The 17,403-nt window shown below is 46.6% G+C and overlaps 1 protein-coding gene across 3 annotated transcripts in view; it reads left to right on the forward strand.

Annotated features, from left to right (window-relative positions):
• Positions 1–17,403, forward strand: part of Npas2 (neuronal PAS domain protein 2) — a 186,450-nt gene that overhangs the window by 101,706 nt on the left and 67,341 nt on the right. For all 3 annotated transcript variants that reach the window (XM_087898097.1, XM_087898098.1, XM_087898099.1), the window contains 2 exons: positions 3,552–3,643; positions 11,560–11,649. In XM_087898097.1, coding sequence (XP_087754223.1) covers positions 3,552–3,643; positions 11,560–11,649 — 182 coding nt within the window. The remainder of the gene's footprint in view (positions 1–3,551; positions 3,644–11,559; positions 11,650–17,403) is intronic.

Genomic DNA, 17,403 nt, shown 5'->3' on the forward strand with positions numbered 1-17,403 from the left:
ATGTGTTAATTACTTTTGTTCAAAGTCGGGGGAAGACCACACAAGCTGAATGGCAACAGTTCTATATCACCCTGATAGTTTCATCAGAATCCTTCTATTTCCGAAGAAACATTGTAGCCAAGTGAAATAACAGGTTGGTTTGATTGCCAAGATATTTTGTGCAAATTACTTGAACTAGGTCAGTGCCACGGAGACACAGGACAGCTGTTAAATAGGACAGCTGGGATCAAGTTCATCCGTGTGACATTTATGCCGCTCTCTGTCCACTGCAGACTTCCCAGAGTCCCTCCTCTGGACCCCAGACGGGCCAGATCAGCAGCGGTGAGCTTCCTGACACCAGCAGAGCCTTTCCAGGCTCGTCTTTTCATGAGGCGAGGCCTGTCTGCACAACTATCTACCTGCAGTCAGAATTATGCAGAATCACGTGTTTCTGAGATTCCCCATCCAGAAGAAGGGGAGGTCCACGGTAAATTTCACATGGAAATAGGGTGCTCGCACCAAACTATGGCTTAAGGTAGTAAAAGCGATTCAGCCACTTTCCATGTGTAGATGATCTCCCCAGGTCCAGGCAGCAGTGGAATGGTGACTTTTCCTTCTGTGTGAACACAGAGAGCCAGTTTCCCTTCAGTGCCTCTAAACTTCACAACTTTGCGCTTTACACAAAGTCTCGTGGCAAAGGAGAAGCCATTGAAGTATAAGAGGTTAACTTCCACAAGTCAGGCGTCCAGGAAGACGCAGTCTTTAAACCCTTCAGCCTGCCTTACAGAGCCCTGTTCTTAAGTCCCTTTCTACTGTTCTCTACAAGGTGTAATGCCCAGGGCTCCTGGAGAATCGTCCATCAAAGCTGCACTGCAGTCGTGTGTATTAGTATACCCACTCGGATCACTGCTTCTCAATCTTGGCTGCCCATGAGAATCACCCAAGGAACTTTGAGAAAAACCCATTCCCTGGATAAGATAACCAGAATCTTGGGGTAGTTCCCCAGCAGTGTGCTTGGAGTCTGCTGGTGCCAGCTCAAGGAAAGAGCGCTAATTTGTCCGTGTATGCACTTGTGCATACGATGCATATGTGTGCAGGTATGCACATGTGTGTGTGTGCATCATGTAGATACCAACGGACAATTTTGAGCCTCATTATTCAGGTGCTTTTCACCATTTTGGGGGGACAGGCTTCCTCACTGGTCTGGAACTTGCCAAGTAAGCTAGGAAGGCTGACCAATCAATTGTTCATCACTGAAGAAGTCAGAACAGGAACTCAAGCAGGGCAGGCACCTGGAAGCAGGAAGAGAGGCCATGAAGGGTTGCTACTTACTGGTTTGCTCCTTATAGCGAGCTCAGTCTGCCTTTTCTGGGGGTCTAGGCTATAGCAATGATTTGTGTCAAGCCCTGGGATCTCTGTCTCACTCCGTTGCATCAACTTAACAGCCCCGAGATGAACTCTAGCCTAGCTGTGTGGAGCACCCTCTCTCTGCTTCCCAGAGTGCATTTTGCTATGTTTATCATGTGACTTAGCACTGTGGGGCAGCCCTTGCCATGGATGTGAATGGATGGCCTCACAGCCCACATGGTCTCTTCCAGATCCCTTCCTGTGCTCAGTTAACAAAGCCTCTTTGAAGTCCTTCTGCAAGCTTTTAAGACCTCTGTGCTGACTAGTCTTATATCAATTTGCATAATCTAGAGTTATCTAAAAGGAGAAAACTTCAATTGAGGAAACGCCATCCTAAGATCTGACTGTAGGCATTTTCTTAATTAGTGACTGATGGGGAAGGCTCAATTCATGGAATTGTCCCTGCACTGGTCCTGAGTTCTGTAAGAAAGCAGACTGAGCAAGCCATGGGGTGCAAGCCAAACAGCAGCACCCCTCCATGGCTTCTGCCTAAGTTCCTGCCTCCAGATGCCTGCCCTGCTTGAGTTCCTGTCCTGACTTCCTTCAGTAACGGACAGTAATATGGAAGTGTAAGCCAAATAAGCCCTTTCCTTCCAACCGAAAAGGGTCATGGCGTTTCATTGCAGCAACAGAAATCCCAACTAAGACAGCGATACATGAAGGACAGCTCAAGTTTGTCTAGCAATGACAGCAACATGTTCTTTCAGGCATTTAGGAGGGAGAAAACTTCCCAGGAGGCCTTGCTTCTCATAGGGACACTGGGGACAGGCAGAACGAGTCAAGGTCTAGTCTCATTCGCAGCTTGGCGCTTCCCACCCTCTTTCTCCATGAGTAACTACTGAATCCATTTAGACTCATTCAGAGAGAGGACTCAACTCCCTCTCCATGGGAGAGAGATTGCCAAGATCATGGGTGCAGGTGTTGGGTGGTGTTCATCAACAGTGTGTGCCTGGCATGTGTGAGGTTCTGCATTTAGTGCTTAGCACGTAAAGGGTGCTAAGAAACGCAACTATGAAGTCTTCCCTGTGTACAATGGGCGGGTTCTCTGCCTGCATCATCCACTTTCTGCAGGAAGTCGTACTACAGGTTGGTTTTATTCCCTGCATGGTGTAAGTGGTATAGTCTTGCATTTGCATTGGTCTTGACGTCAGTGGGGGAAATGTTGGTTTAAGGTAGAGGATAAATGAGGAAAGCCAAATAGATACGCTGTCATGTTTATAGTGTCCGCAGTAATATCGAGGTAATTTAATAACAGAACAAAATTTAAGTGTGAAAAAAACTAGGTGGCTTAAAGAGTCCTACCTGGGCCAGGGAGAATCCAGTTGACATGTGTGAACCAAGCCATCAGTTCACCATCGTGGCAGAGAATAGATTAGAGTAATAACAACAAAAAGAGTTTTGAGAACAGTAAACTCAGATCTTGAAAGCAGTTCTGTGGGCGGAGGCCAGGAGCTGTGAGTCAGGTGCCTCCCTAGCACGCGTGAGGCCTGCAACCCACAGAGGCACAGCTGAATAATGGGTGTCTCTCTAACGAACTGTTGCTCAGTAATGATGGGGAGGGTGAGAAATGACTTCTGTCCTCCATGATACAGTGGGCTGATTGACTGTAAGCCTGTGGTGTTTCTGGAATTTTTTTTTAAAGTGCTGGGAACAGAATCCAGGACCACGCACATGGGAAGCACACTCTCTAACCGGTGAGCTCTACCCCTGGCCCTTGGATTTTGACACTCCTAGATCTCAGAAGTGTTTATTATCTGCTTTGACCATGGATAAGTAACTGAACAAGATACCACCACGCCAGTCTTTGCACCTTCCCTTGAGGGTGCGGGCTGCCAGTCCTAGCTGCTCCAGCTTTGTCACAGAAGAGAGTCAAGGTCACGGCAGTGGCAGGCACTCTGCTCTACCTGGGCTCACAATGGGATATTCCCTTCTCGTGGCGTCATTAAAGGCTATGACACCATCAGGAGTGTTTCTCAGCCCATGGGATCCACAGTCCTCAGAGTTTGGAAACCAAGGCTAGCATATGCCCATTGCTTTCTTTAATTAAAGATTTACACAAAATAGCATAGAAGAGACATGTGCTGCGTTTATTAATTCCAGATTCGAGGGGCCTTGAATGTGAAGGCTTATGTATGCGTCTCTTTTCTTGATTTTTTTTCTTTTAGAAGTCTCAGCCCAAACAGAAATCTGTGACATTCAGCAAGACTGGAAGCCTTCATTCCTCAGTAATGAAGAATTCACCCAGCTGATGTTGGAGGTAAGCGTGCTTTCAAGCTAGCTTACTAAAGCTGGGGGTAGAACGGGGAAAGAATTGATGGGACACTTAGAGAAAGTCCACAAAGCCCTGTGGTGGCACACACCTTTTATCTCAGCAGGCTGAAGAATCAGAAGTTCAAGGTCATACTCTGTTACTTGGCAAGTTTGAGACCAACCTGAGGTACACATACACGAGGCCGTTGTCTGAAAACAGTAACGATAACCACCACAACAAAACAAATGAGCAAACAAACAAAAAGCAAGGAAATAGCTCAGTCAGGAAAGCTCTTGCCTCATAGGCATGAGGACTCGATTTTGGTCCTCAGAAGCCACGTTTTTTAAAATGCACACACGGTGAAGCCCATTTCTAATTCCAGCATTTGAGAGGTGGAGACAGGCAGATCTGTAGGACTGGCTGCCTAGCCTACCAGCCTAGTCTACATGGTGAGCCCCAGGACAAAAGAGAAACCCTGTCTCAATCAAAAGAATCAAAACGAAGGCCCCTGCAGAACGACGCCCAAAGCTGATCTCTGCTGTGCACGTATATTCATATGCATGCACATGCACTCATACGCATGTAATATGCACTCACACATATTTGCATACATATTCACACACATGCACATGTACTACATGAATATGTATTCACGTACATGTATTCACACGAGCACTCACACACATGCGCTTGCCCATACGTATACTGTCACATGCACAGACGTTCATATATATTCACACACATGTGTCCTTGATAGGTTAAAGAGTTTAGTAAGTTAGAAATTAAAATGCAGCTGCTGATTCCTGTTAGTTCCCATGCCTGAAGAAAATAACTGCCCAAGGCCTTGGAAATAAGCTTTGGAACAGACACTGGCCTGTGACCCTGCCTGCTATTGCTTATGCTTTGGCTACTGAGTTGGGCCTCCTAAGCAATATTTTCCAAACTGGAAGTGGTGGGGTGCTATCTTTTGCCTCAATGCCTGTAGGACAGGCCCTCTTTGTTGTCTCCAAAGAAGGGGCATAGAGCATGAACCAGGAGTGAGTGGCAGAAGACAGAGTGGAGAGGAATAGAAGATCATGTCAGACAGAAGCCCCTGTGTAGAATGCGGAGGTTGTAATTTCCTCCTTAGTGGACACACATTGGCAAACAAGCCTTTGAAGAGTATGTTTTAAGCCTGAGCTCATAGTACATTGACGTTTATGTGGATGTCAGTCGCAGTGACTTGTGCCTCCCATTCAACCTATGCCCTTTTTGTGCAAGATGGCCATGCTCCTTCATGGGGTCCAGTCACTGAGTTTCCCTGAAGGATCAAGTTGAGGTGGACAGCCTGCTGCTGCTGAAGTAATAACCTCCAACAGTGTCCTTGAAATCATTACGCAAGGCTTAAAGTCCTCAGGACAGATCATATCTCTACAAAGCACCAACAGATACTGATTTCCGACTTGTGGGGGGGGGGGGTTACTGGAGGTGCATGCCAAGGCCATCAGACGGATAGAACCAGAAGGGACTTGACTGAGACGTGGACCAGAAAGTCCAGCAGAGGGAAGTTCAACCTGGTCGCATGACCGTGAATGGCTCCTAGCTGAGGCTTCGGAGGGTGGCTTGTTAGGATAAGACTGTCTATAGCTCCTCCCTGTGCCTATATAACACTGATGTAAACTTCAATTTCCATAGATTATCTATGCAGAAAACAGAAAGTACTGGAATAAGAAAATGCCAGAATAAAGATGTCTAAATATTATGAAACATAAATGCATTAATGAACGTTTGCAGCAAATGAAAGCTACTTAACTCTGCATGGGAACGATATTTAAAGAAAATACAGAACTTTCTGCAGAAGCAGTGTATTTTAAGTATGTTAAATTTAAAGCCGCTTGTGAAATAGAATGTTAATTTGATGCATCATTATGCTGCTGTACAGGAATTGATTTATCTCTTCATTCCTACGGAAAAGAAGTTAAAAACATATAGCCCTCTGGGATCAGCCACTTTTTAAGAGCCCGTTAACACAACCCTTTTGTTTTATCCAGTGCATTTCAAAGTCACAGAATAAAGCTTCTGTGAAGTTTTAAAATTGTTGATAAATTCATATCGGGAAGGAAGGTCTAACCATCGGGACTAGCATTTCTGGAAAAAGATTTTAGATTAATGTGGGCAATCCTAATTAATGCCCGCATGCAGCTGCTCTCAGATGAGAGTCCTTGAAGACGATAGAGCAGAAGTCTAGATGCATGACCTGGATCAGCAGTCATCCCTGCCTGTCCTGGTCCACGGAAGGCAGCTCTGAGTTAGATGTCTACCCAGCCCTGGTCCACAGAAGGCAGCTCTGAGTTGGATGTCTACCCAGCCCTGGTCCACAGAAGGCAGTTCTGAGTTGGATGTCTTCCTAGCCCTGGTCCACGGAAGGCAGCTCTGAGTTAGATGTCTACCCAGTCCTGGTCCACGGAAGGCAGCTCTGAGTTGGATGTCTTCCTAGCCCTGGTCCACGGAAGGCAGCTCTGAGTTAGATGTCTACCCAGCCCTGGTCCACGGAAGGCAGCTCTGAGATGTCTACCCAGTCCTGGTCCACGGAAGGCAGCTCTGAGTTGGATGTCTTCCTAGCCCTGGTCCACGGAAGGCAGCTCTGAGTTGGATGTCTTCCTAGCCCTGGTCCACGGAAGGCAGCTCTGAGATGTCTACCACCTAGTGCAGGTGTCTAGCTACGTTGAGCGTCTCTTCCAGCCTGTGCCCTTCAGTACACACAGATCTGGGACTGACTCAGCAGAACCATCTGATTTCTCCTCCCTGATGGTCCGAATGCAGCAATGTGCCCCTTCAGGTGACTCATGAGTTTCCACGGAACAACTTTTTCCTAGTGTTTGTCCCGTCCATACGGCACAGTCCCCTCTTTCAGAGAGCATGTTGTCCTTCCAGGCTTCCAGGCTTCATAGCCAGGAGATTCCGTCTACTTCCATGGGGACCCAAACTGGTTGGGAACACATATGCTCCTAGGGAATCTCTAGTGTCTCCAGGCATGAATCTTTCTTTCTTCCTACCATCTGTCAAAGGGGCACAGAACCAGATTTCAAGACTCACACTGTTGTGAAGTACAAAAGAACAAAAACAGCCCAGTTAGAACCCAGCCTCTCTAATAGAGTGTAAGCTGAGGAAGACTGTGGCCAAAGCACTCGGAGAAATGACTCAAAAAGACAGAAACTTCCTTTTTTCTTTTCTGTCTTTCTTTCCCATCCCGTTTGGATATATCTCTTTAATTTTTATGTGTGTAAGCGTTTCGCCTACATGTATGTCTAGGCATAGCACGGGTGCCTGGTGTCCACAGAGGTCAGAAAAGGACATTGGATACCTTAGAACTGGAGTTAAAGGCCGTCTCAAAGTTACCATCCAAGTGCTGGGAACCAAGACCAGGGCCTCTGCAAAAACAAATGCTTTGCCTACTGAGACAGCTCTCAAGCCTGTAAAGGAAAGATTGTTCTTGCTGGCCAAGGTTTGGGGAATTCAAGGTCTTTCTTCATGTTTTCAGGAAAGTTTTAGCAATTTGTTTTCTTAGTCCATACACTGCCCCAGAAAATGCAAAGAACAGTCCACCAGAATCAGGAGTCTGTAGGTAATTTCATCTCTCTGTAATATGCAGTGTGGCTAAGCCTCCAGGACCTGTGGACATCCCCTTCCATGGATAGGGGCACATTGTGGTTCTGTTGTACCACATGAAGTGTCACTGTGGGATTTCCAGAGCCATGGCAAATGACAAGAATTGTTCACATAGAGACTCAATGTGGGTCTTATATACTTTGTGTATAAGGCCAGTGAGCTGGTGGTCATCTCCAAGAAGGACAGGGGCTCACTGTACCAAAAATAAATAAATAGAAAAAAAGAAAAACGACTTGTCCAACTCCTTTCCCCAGGCTTCCCATCTATTTCCAGAAAGGTCCAGTTGACAAGAATGCCTCCATGCCTTAGAAACCTTCACCTACAGACTGCAGAGAGCCTTGGGGAAAATGGGGTTTACCACAGGCTGGAGAGACGAGGGGTGTGGGATGAGACAAGACTAATGATAGGCTCTGATTTACAGTCAGCTCGAAATAAAAAGTTCTGGGGTGCTATAGCACTACGGGGTGGCTGTAAGTACAACAGAGTGTTGTGACTTCCAGAAGACAGAGGGAAGTATTTTAAATGTCTTCACCATGAAGAGATGGCAAAGAGGCAGATACCTCTAACCTGACTTAAACATTATACTAACTACACACATAACAAATATCCCATGGTGCCACATGGGTAGGTCCAACTTTATATTTTCATATATCAATTTGAATAAATCTAATTAAGGGCTGGAACTCAATCTCAGTAATAGAGCTTATCTCCCACATGTTACCCTCTTAGGTCCAACCTCAAAGCACCACCCCCAAAAGAAACCACTGAGGTTGCATTGATGAAACAAATTTGAATTTTAAAGGAAAAACCATTTAGGAGAATAATGGAGGAGGGGTTAAAGTTGCTGGGCTTTGCTTTGTTTCACCATCACACCCAAGTCTAACCCAGAATGTCTTGGCCTCCATGTGACTGGCGTTTGTGCCTGATCTTTCTTTGATGCCCTGTGTATTATGGGATGTGTTGCATCATCCCCTGCCTCTCCACGCTAGAGACCGCTGTCAACCTCCAGTACCAACAACACCAAACACCCACAGACATGGCCAGACACCTCAAGGAAGAGGTCCATGGATGTATCCAAAGGATGAGGCTCCTTTAAGAGTTGTGTGTTACAAAAACCAACTCAAAATGGATCAAGAACCTTCTCATAAGACCCGAAAGGGTGAAACTGCTTCACAGTAGAGGCAGAGGCAAGAACTCCTGGAAAAAAAAAAAAACCCAACCTCAAGAATTGATGAATAAGACAATAAGACAGCATGAAATTAAAAAGCTTCTATACAACCAAAGAAGCTATCAACAAAGTAAACAGAAAACTTACAGGATTTGGGGGGGGGGAATCTTGCATAAGGTATCCCTCAGACAGGGGGTTAACATCTAGAATATGTAAAGAACTCCAAAAATCAAACACCAAAGAAAAATAAATAAATAAAATTCCGTCAATAAAATGGGCCAGTGAAATCAACAGTTTTCAAAAGAAGAAACATAACTGGTAGATAAATATTCGCAAAGGTCTTCAACATCCTTAGCCATCAGGAAATGTAAATTAAAATTAAGCTTCTGCCTCGCCCTACTCAGAATGGCTAACATCAAGAAGACTAATGAGGGGCTGAAGATGTGGTCACATGACTCACATCCTGCATGTCAGCCTCATTGTCCCTGTGTCCACCTGACTTCATCCCACTTACACCATATCCAGGCTCAGGGCCATTCTGCTATGGCCACATCAGACCCGCAATCAACAAAAGAAATTAGCATACCCAGGTCTCATTCCATAAACACAAACAATGTGCAGATCAAGACAGTATGCACCACCCCAAACCCACCAGTCCTATGCTACTTGGGTGGTAACTCTCAGGACGGGACAGAGAACATAAAAGATCATTCATAAGCTTTATCAGAGAATTCAAGGTGTTTAAAGACACACACACACACAAAAAAAAACAGTTCAGTCAGCTTAGAAAAACCCAAGCGATGCCCAAGAAAACACAAACTCAAGACTGAATTTCGGAATGATGAAGACAATCCAGGATTTTAAAATGGAATTCAATAAAGAGAAACATGGGAGAGAGCTAAGGCTGAAATCAAGATGGAATTGGAAAACTCAGTAAGAAACTCATGGGAAAGCCTTACAAGTAGAACAGATCAAAGAGAAGATGGAACGTCAGAACTTGAAGATAGGGAAATTAGAGCACACCAGCAAACAATGTGGAAGAAAGTTAAAACATAGGAGGAGGAACACACAGGAAATGTAGAACACCGTGAAAAACCAAACCTTTGAATTATAGACCTAGACAAGGGAGAAGTCAATGATAGGCCAGATCTTCAATAAGATCATAAAAGAAAACTTTCCCAAACTAAGAGAAGACACACCCATACTGATTCAAGAAGTTCACAGAGCCCCAAATTAAAAAAGACCAGGAAAGAAATTCCCATGACATATCATACTTAAAACACTAAGTACAAAATGAAGAAAGAGTTCTGAAAGCTGCAAAGAAAAACCAAGCCACATCCACAGTTAGTGCCCTGCTCTGTTCCTTGCTCTCCCACACTCAGGCACACCTTCCTGACTTCACGGCCCCTTCATGGGGCTAAGTTCCCAGCAGCACTCTGGGAGGATCTAGGGGAAGGCATCCAGAATGTTCCCAACTCCTTCAAAGCAAACATTTCGCCTCTTTCCCCAAAGCAAAACCATTCCCAGATTTGGAGAAGACAGTATTTCAAAGACATGGCTGGTGTACCAGCAGTGGAAGGCTTCCTGTGGATGTCCACCTGAGCCTTTTGTGCTGTTCCCTCATAGACTGACTGGTGAGGTGGGCCTTGCTTTCATTCGCTCTGGCTGTTCATTCATTCACCAGGTTCCCCAGATAGCCAGATGCCAGCGTGACTCCTTCTTTGCTGAACTGCATAGATTGAGTCTTAGAAATTAAATTAACTTTGAGTTGTGTCTTATGAAAGCATTATAAATATTCACGGTCAGATATCTATAAATCTAAAACACTAAACCTCAAGAGACTGACCCGACCCTGTGAAAGATAATGGTCCGTGTTTATTTTCTCATCGCCAAGGTGAGGTGCCTAGCAGACAGTATAGACGCTTCTACGTACATGGAATTTTTAGATGTTTGGAAACACTTGTGTCCGGATGAGTTAGTTATAAAATCCCCACTCCCACCCAGTCTGGTGGAACAAGGTGATTCCTTTTGGAGTCAGTAGGGATTAAAAACGAGTTTCACTATCCTCCTGCCTCAGCCTCCCAAGGGCTAGGATTACGGCCTACTGCTGTCACAACGTTCTAATATAGATGGTTCCTTCGGCGGCCACTTCTGTGGCAGTGGGTGCTGATGGAGGTCTGCCGTACCCAGCATGGCTCCAGGGATAGACTTGACCGGGGCAGCAAGGGAATGAAAAAGAGACACACGGAGAGACAGGTGGACAGAAAAACTGGAACTGAGTGGTCTGGGCTCCCTGACGTAGAAGCTGCAGCACCCCCAGAAGCTCAGTGTGTTTATTATACAGTTGAACAGGGAGGCAGGGCTACTGCATATAGCTGAACAAAGAGGCGGGTTTGGCTAATCTTGGTAGGAGCAGTCTCTGGTGGGCAGCAGTCTTCAGGCCTTAAACATCCATTGAGGGTGGGGGCTGGAGCTACAGTGGATATTTTCTATACACACTATCGATATTTTCACTTGGATAGGAAAGGAAGGCTTTGCCATTTTCCCATAGGCCTAAGGCACTAGGGTTCTCGACATGGCGGACTTATGTCAACCATACAAGTTTGCTCAGGCCTTTGCAAGTTCTTTCCTCTGTTTCCCACAGAAACCTGCTTTGGCCTTCAGGCACACATTTCTGTTTGTAAGGTATCTTTCTCGATACCTTGCAGGAAATGTTTATTTGCTCCTGAGCGCACAATGACTTTAGGGGCAGGGCCTGGGGACTGTGGCCTGTTGCTGATCCCGTGAAGTGGTAACATGATATTTCTGATTCCGCTTGGTAACCTGCTGAAGCAGTTTCCACGGGTGCATTTCATTTTGTGATACCAAGAGGTCGACTTTTTCACCGAACCCGCAGTGATTTTGCAAGCACTTTGCCTGAGCTAGACAAATGGTGTGCAAAACCATCCTGTGTGGAAGGTGGGAAAGTGCTGTGAGGTCATTCGCAGAAACGGTCTGGGGATTGGGAAACAAAGCCAGCATCATAAAAGGTGGACCCTGTGCTTCAGTATCATGTTCTTCCACAAAAGCATCGCTAAGAAGCTTTCAAATTTTGCATTTTCCCCAGGCATTAGATGGCTTCATCATCGCGGTGACAACAGACGGCAGTATCATCTATGTCTCCGACAGCATCACGCCACTCCTTGGGCACTTACCGGTGAGTTTCTGCTCCGGCGGCCTTGGCCCGTGCACCTTTTTATGTTTCTCTGAAGAAGCATTCAGATCTAAGATGAATGTTCAAGAGTGTCCAAGCGCTGCCGAACCAAACCAGGCTGAGCCCAATGTCCTGGGGCGGGTGATGGGCAGGAGAAGGCATGTATCAGCCTGAAACTTAGGCATGGAACCGTGATCTCGTCAGGCTCAGGGCTGCCGTCAGGCTGGGACTGACGTGATCGTATCTCGGTGCTGCTAGCAGAGCCCAGAGGACAGCAGATGTCTCTGGTCAACGAAGAGCTGATTAAGCAAGGGAGACAGATGCCTCCTGTAGGATGATATGTGGTTTGGAGCTCTGGAGACACGTATGAGATTGCAAGTAGGTTGTAACTCTCATCACACGGAGTCTTCACTGCAGCAATGTTTCCTGGGAACTGAAATACTCCAACAAGATGCTGTTGAACCAGCATTGTGAGGGCCTTGGGGAGTGAGAAGGGACTGCACAGGAAGGGAGGAGAGGACAGCTCTGCAGCCATGGATGGATGATAGAGGCTTCGCTGTGAGGCGGCTGCAGGCCCCTCTGCTCCTTCTCCTTCCTTTCATCTTCCTTCCTTTCTCCTGGTTTCTTCCTCCCTCCTCTTGGTAAGCCTTGACGGCTCCTTGGTAACAACAGCCCGACGCGAAGTCACTTGCAGATCTGCACCAAGCTAGAAGATCCACCTTTCAGGAAGCCTCAAGCCTTTTCCCAGCCTCCCATTTCTTGCCTTGCCATTATTGATTGCCACAGAATGTGGCCTGAAACGTCAGCTCCACTGGGAGCGACACGTGTAAGCGAGGGATAAAAGTCCTCTCTTCTTGATCCTAACCAGACTGGCAGAACCCGCCACCCCAGTCCTAACCCTTGCATTCAGAAGTAAGGCCTCCAGTTTACGTGACAAGCAGGGTAGTTGCTTGCCCTGGATTAAAGGAAATCCCGGACGAGCATGACGCTAGGAAAGTGTGGTTCCCCTCTTCATGGCCATGCCAGGCTGGGAGGCAGCATGACTTTGATTCATGAGCAACTTCTGTCTGTCTTGTAGTGATAAGCTCCACTCTGGTGGATGGAAGCTCAGGGTTCCTTCCACATTGTCCTGGCCTATTGGTTCCTCGGAAGTCATTCTCCCAACCCATCATTTTTGCAGATGGTTTTGTTCGCCTACAGAACTATCACCGGCATTCTTCCATTATCCCTGTCTCTTAGGTCTGGAAGATACTTTTGATCTCTCTGGGTGAGGATCATGCCCATGGCATCAGAGGTATCATCAGTGTTTCCTGAGGCCAGAGTGGGAAGGGCAGACGGGGTGTCTCTTTGGGGACAGCTGCTGGGATAGGTTCCTTTTGGTCTTGAAGGATGCAGAAGTGCATCCACTCCTTGATCTTTGTCTCAGCCAGGAGGGTGGTGATGGATGGGGAGTGAACTCCGCTTTCTTCAGCACAGTTTCTTGGGGCTTATCCAAGGATGACTGGGGAAAGAGGCAAAGATGAGTGTCTTTCTGGGGGAAAACTTCTATTCTGCTTTGAATGGCAAAGATAGCACAGTGATGGGCCCCGAAAGAAAACCGTCGAGTGTGACCTGCTTTCTGGCTGGGAAGGAAGGCCGGAGCCCAGAGCTGTTTGGGTAAACAGGGTCACTCTTTTCTGCTTTATGCCTTCATGATTATCTGATGACCCAGTTGCTATATGTGGCAAAGGGAACTTAGTAATTTTTCCGGCTTGAAATTTCACTGGGGTCTTCCTTTGCAAGTGGGGTGGGCAAGGGCTTTTAAGAGCAGACATGTCCCTGGTTCCAACAGCATTCGACCGTTTCTTCCGGGAGCCACTCCTCTATTGCTTCCAGCTTCCAGCTGAGGAAGCCCAGGGACCCAGCCACTGAGGGCAGAGCAGGGGCTGGAACAGGTATCGCTGTGGCGAGAGCAAGCTGGTTGTCATTTCGCTCTCGTGTCTTCCTGGGGCCAAGAATTTGGATTGCATCTTGGGAATTCATCTTGGGTCTTACTTCCTGGCATGAAATAAGGACCTGTCTCTACAGTATTGAATGTTTGCAGAAGCCATGTGAGGGTGACTTTCCTTCAGGATTTCAGTCAGAGAACTTCTGCCTTTTCAACTATTAGGAACACTCATTGAGCACTTACTGCCCACCAAGCTCCTGTGTATTAAAATATCTGTGAAGCATTTGGAATGCTCTCTCACTCCCCTTACTGATCCTTACGATAACACCATGATGGTCATTACCCTGTGCACAGATAAGAAAACATGGCAGTCCAGATGAATCCAGTAACTGACCCACAGTCCCTCAGTCAGTCCGGGGTGTGGCTGTGGTGTGAGCTGGGACAATGGGCTTCAGAGCTTAATCATTACTCAGAACTCTCCAGAGGACAGAATAAAAGGGGGCCAGCTACCCAGATTGTAGTGAGCATGGTGAGGAACTGGAAGGCAATCATTCTACAGGAGAGGTGGCCATTGAGGAAAGGTATGGCTGGTTGGGGACAATCAGGACGAGGGGCAGGAGACCACAGTTCCCAACAGCAGAGCCCCGCTGTGTTGCTTAGCGCAGGCTGGCATGCCAAGGTTCAACCCACCGTCTCCCGGGTAACTGGGATGAGAGGGTCGTCCACGATAGAGAAAAGCCCACCAGAATTCTTCCCATGAGTGAGCAAGCTTCAAGGCTGTTTTCTTTCATCTTCATGTGATAATATGTTCCTGATAGATTCTCAGACAGTGGTTTTCTGATGAAACATAATTCTCAGTTTGGCAGAGGAAAGAAAGGAATGAAACAAAGCAAACAGCAAAAACACGCCCAAAATAGAAAGTGATTTTAAGATAAAAGCAATTTTTTTTCCAGTGGTGTTAGCATCAACAGTTGGCCTTTCTCAGTGTCTAGAATGAGTACAGGCAACCACAGCAGAAATGGTGTGTGTGTGTGTGTGTGTGTGTGTGTGTGTGTGTGTGTACACCTGTCTGTGTGTGTATGTACCTGTCTGGGCCTCTGTGTGTGTGTGTGTGTGTACACCTGTCTGTGTGTGTATGTACCTGTTTGGGCCTCTGTGTGTGTGTGTGTGTGTGTGTGTGTGTGTGTGTGTGTGTGTACACCTGTCTGTGTGTGTATGTACTTATTTGGGCCAGTGTGTGTGTGTGTGTGTGTGTGTGTGTGTGTGTGTGTGTACTCCTGTCTGTACTCCTGTCTGTGTGTGTATGTACCTGTCTGGGCCTCTGTGTGTGTGTGTGTGTGTGTGTGTGTACACCTGTCTGTGTGTGTATGTTCCTGTTTGGGCCTGTGTGTGTGTGTGTGTGTGTGTGTGTACACCTGTCTGTGTGTGTATGTACCTGTTTGGGCCTCTGTGTGTGTGTGTGTGTACATGAACACATTTCTGGAAGCCCAGGGCTAAAGGGAGCTTTTGAGATGTCAGACGTTCATGGAAAATGCTGGGAAAGCAGACCGCATGCAAAGGGCGCAATTGGGAAACAGTCTGGCTATGGCAGAACCACAGTAGGCATGATCTGGGGTTCCTGTTTCGACTTACTTCATTTTCTTTTAGACTACCATTCTGGTTCCTTTTTCTGGTTTGTTTGCAAACATGGTGCTTGCCTGAAGCACTAGGTCATTGTGCTCTCTGAAGACAGAAGTCACATCCCCAACCCTGAGCATGGTATACGTGTCTGAGTGTTTATGAAAAAGACACCAGCTTCCTGAATAGGCCTGCCATGTGGGAGCAACTGTCTGCCTGTAGTTCGTCAAGGTGGGCATGTCCCAGAAGAAAGGCAAACCTACTGATATCTCAATCCCACCGAAAGAAATCAGGTAAGATTAAGGAAGTCTAGAGGCTGGAAAGTCCTTTCACAAGTTAGTTCTGCAGGTGAAAGCTCCACTGAGAACCACATACATGATTATCACGAATATGTGGGCAAGTTCCCACGAGGTTCACAGTAGGGAAAGGCTCAGCCTCTGGCTTGTGTTACTGTGAAATAGACCAGCAAGGTCAAGGCCAGCAGCAGACCCACTTTCCAGGAAACAACCTCCACCCCCACTGGCAGGAAATGCCTACCTCCAGGCCACGTCATTAGAGGGCTCCGAGGCAGAGAACCCAACAAATGTGATTGCGACTTGAAGCTGATAATATTGCAAGTCCAAACCTCCAAAGTACATGTGTGCATATGTGTGTGTGTGTGTGCTCGCTCGCGCGTGCGCGCGTGCACGCACATGGGTGTGTGATATCTCTAGAATTTAAATTAATGACTAAGAACAGGCATGTAAAACATCTACCAACATGATTAAGAACTAGAACAGATCTGAGACCATCGAGGGTCCATCTGCCACCCTCTCACCATGCCCCACCTCTGCCAAGAGACAACTGTCTTCCCAAGTTTTAGCCTAATTACTTGCTTGTTCTATTTGCAGTCTTATTAATGCTGAATTGTTTGCTGAGCTGTAATTTAGTAGAGGTTAAGAATTTCATACTCCAGCCGGCAGTAGTGGCACATACCTTTAATCCCAGCACTCAGGAGGCAGAGTCAGGCAGATCTCTGTGAGTTCAAGACCAGCCTGGTCTACAAAGCGAGTTCCAAGAAAGCCAGGGCTGTTGCACCGAGAAACCCTGTCTGGGGGAAAGAAGAAAAGAAAGAAAGAGAAAAAGAAAGAAAGGAGGAAGGGAGGGAGGGAGGGAAGGAGGGAAAGAAAGAAAGAAAGAAAGAAAGAAAGAAAGAAAGAAAGAAAGAAAGAAAGAAAGAAAGAAATTTCATACCCCAAATGTTTTTGGAACAAGGAGTGTTTCGGTATGGAATATTACCCCTCCTCCTGCTAAGATTTTTATTTATTTGCATAAATTTTATTATGCCTCTATATTTGCATAATGAACTATCTTGAGAATGGCCCCAAATCTAAACAAACAAAATACATCTATGCTTCACCTGACATTCGTAGCCTGAGGGAAGTTTTAGGAAGTACTTAAAATCACTCCATGCATTAGACAACATTTCACGGTGTAGAATTTTTCTAAAAGTTTCAGATTTGGGGGTAGAGATTCGGCCCAGTAGTCAAGAGTACTGGCTGCTCTCCCAGAGAACCTGGACTCAGTTCCCAGGACCCACAGGGCAGCTCACAACCTCTGTAATTCCAGTTCTGGGGGATCCAACGCCCTCTTCTGGCCTCTGTGGGCACTGCACACATGCAGGCAAAATACCCACACATGAAATAGTTTTTTTTGAATCCCAAGAAAACCAAAAAGTTTCAGATTTGGGGCTTTTTGGTCATCGGGCTCTTTGGAGCAAGCTTCATTCCTTTGTCCTTCTTCATGTAAGTGGAGTCAGAAGAACAGACGCAGTAAGTCAAAGGGCTTGCCACACAAGCCTGATGACCTGGAACCTGGGGGCTGAGAAGGCATCTCTTTGCCCAGAGGATCCAAGTTTGATACCCAGCATTCACATTTAGTGGGCAGCTCAAAATCTCCCGTAACTTCAGTTCCAAAGAATCTTAAGCCTGTGGCCTCTCCTCCACTACACACACACACACACACACACACACACACACACACACACATAGACACACAGACACACACATGCACACACGCACTCACACATATACACGCACACATGCACACACATCATTTTTAAAAGCAAGATTTCCCTTGTAAAGGCTAAAAGAAAGCATCAGTTCCCATAAGTTATTTTCTGACCACTGTAGGTACACTATGGCACATACTCTCCACCACACACACACACGCGC

Source organism: Myodes glareolus, chromosome 18, assembly GCF_982192425.1.
Source record: "Myodes glareolus chromosome 18, mMyoGla1.1, whole genome shotgun sequence".
Lineage (NCBI taxonomy): Eukaryota > Metazoa > Chordata > Mammalia > Rodentia > Cricetidae > Myodes > Myodes glareolus.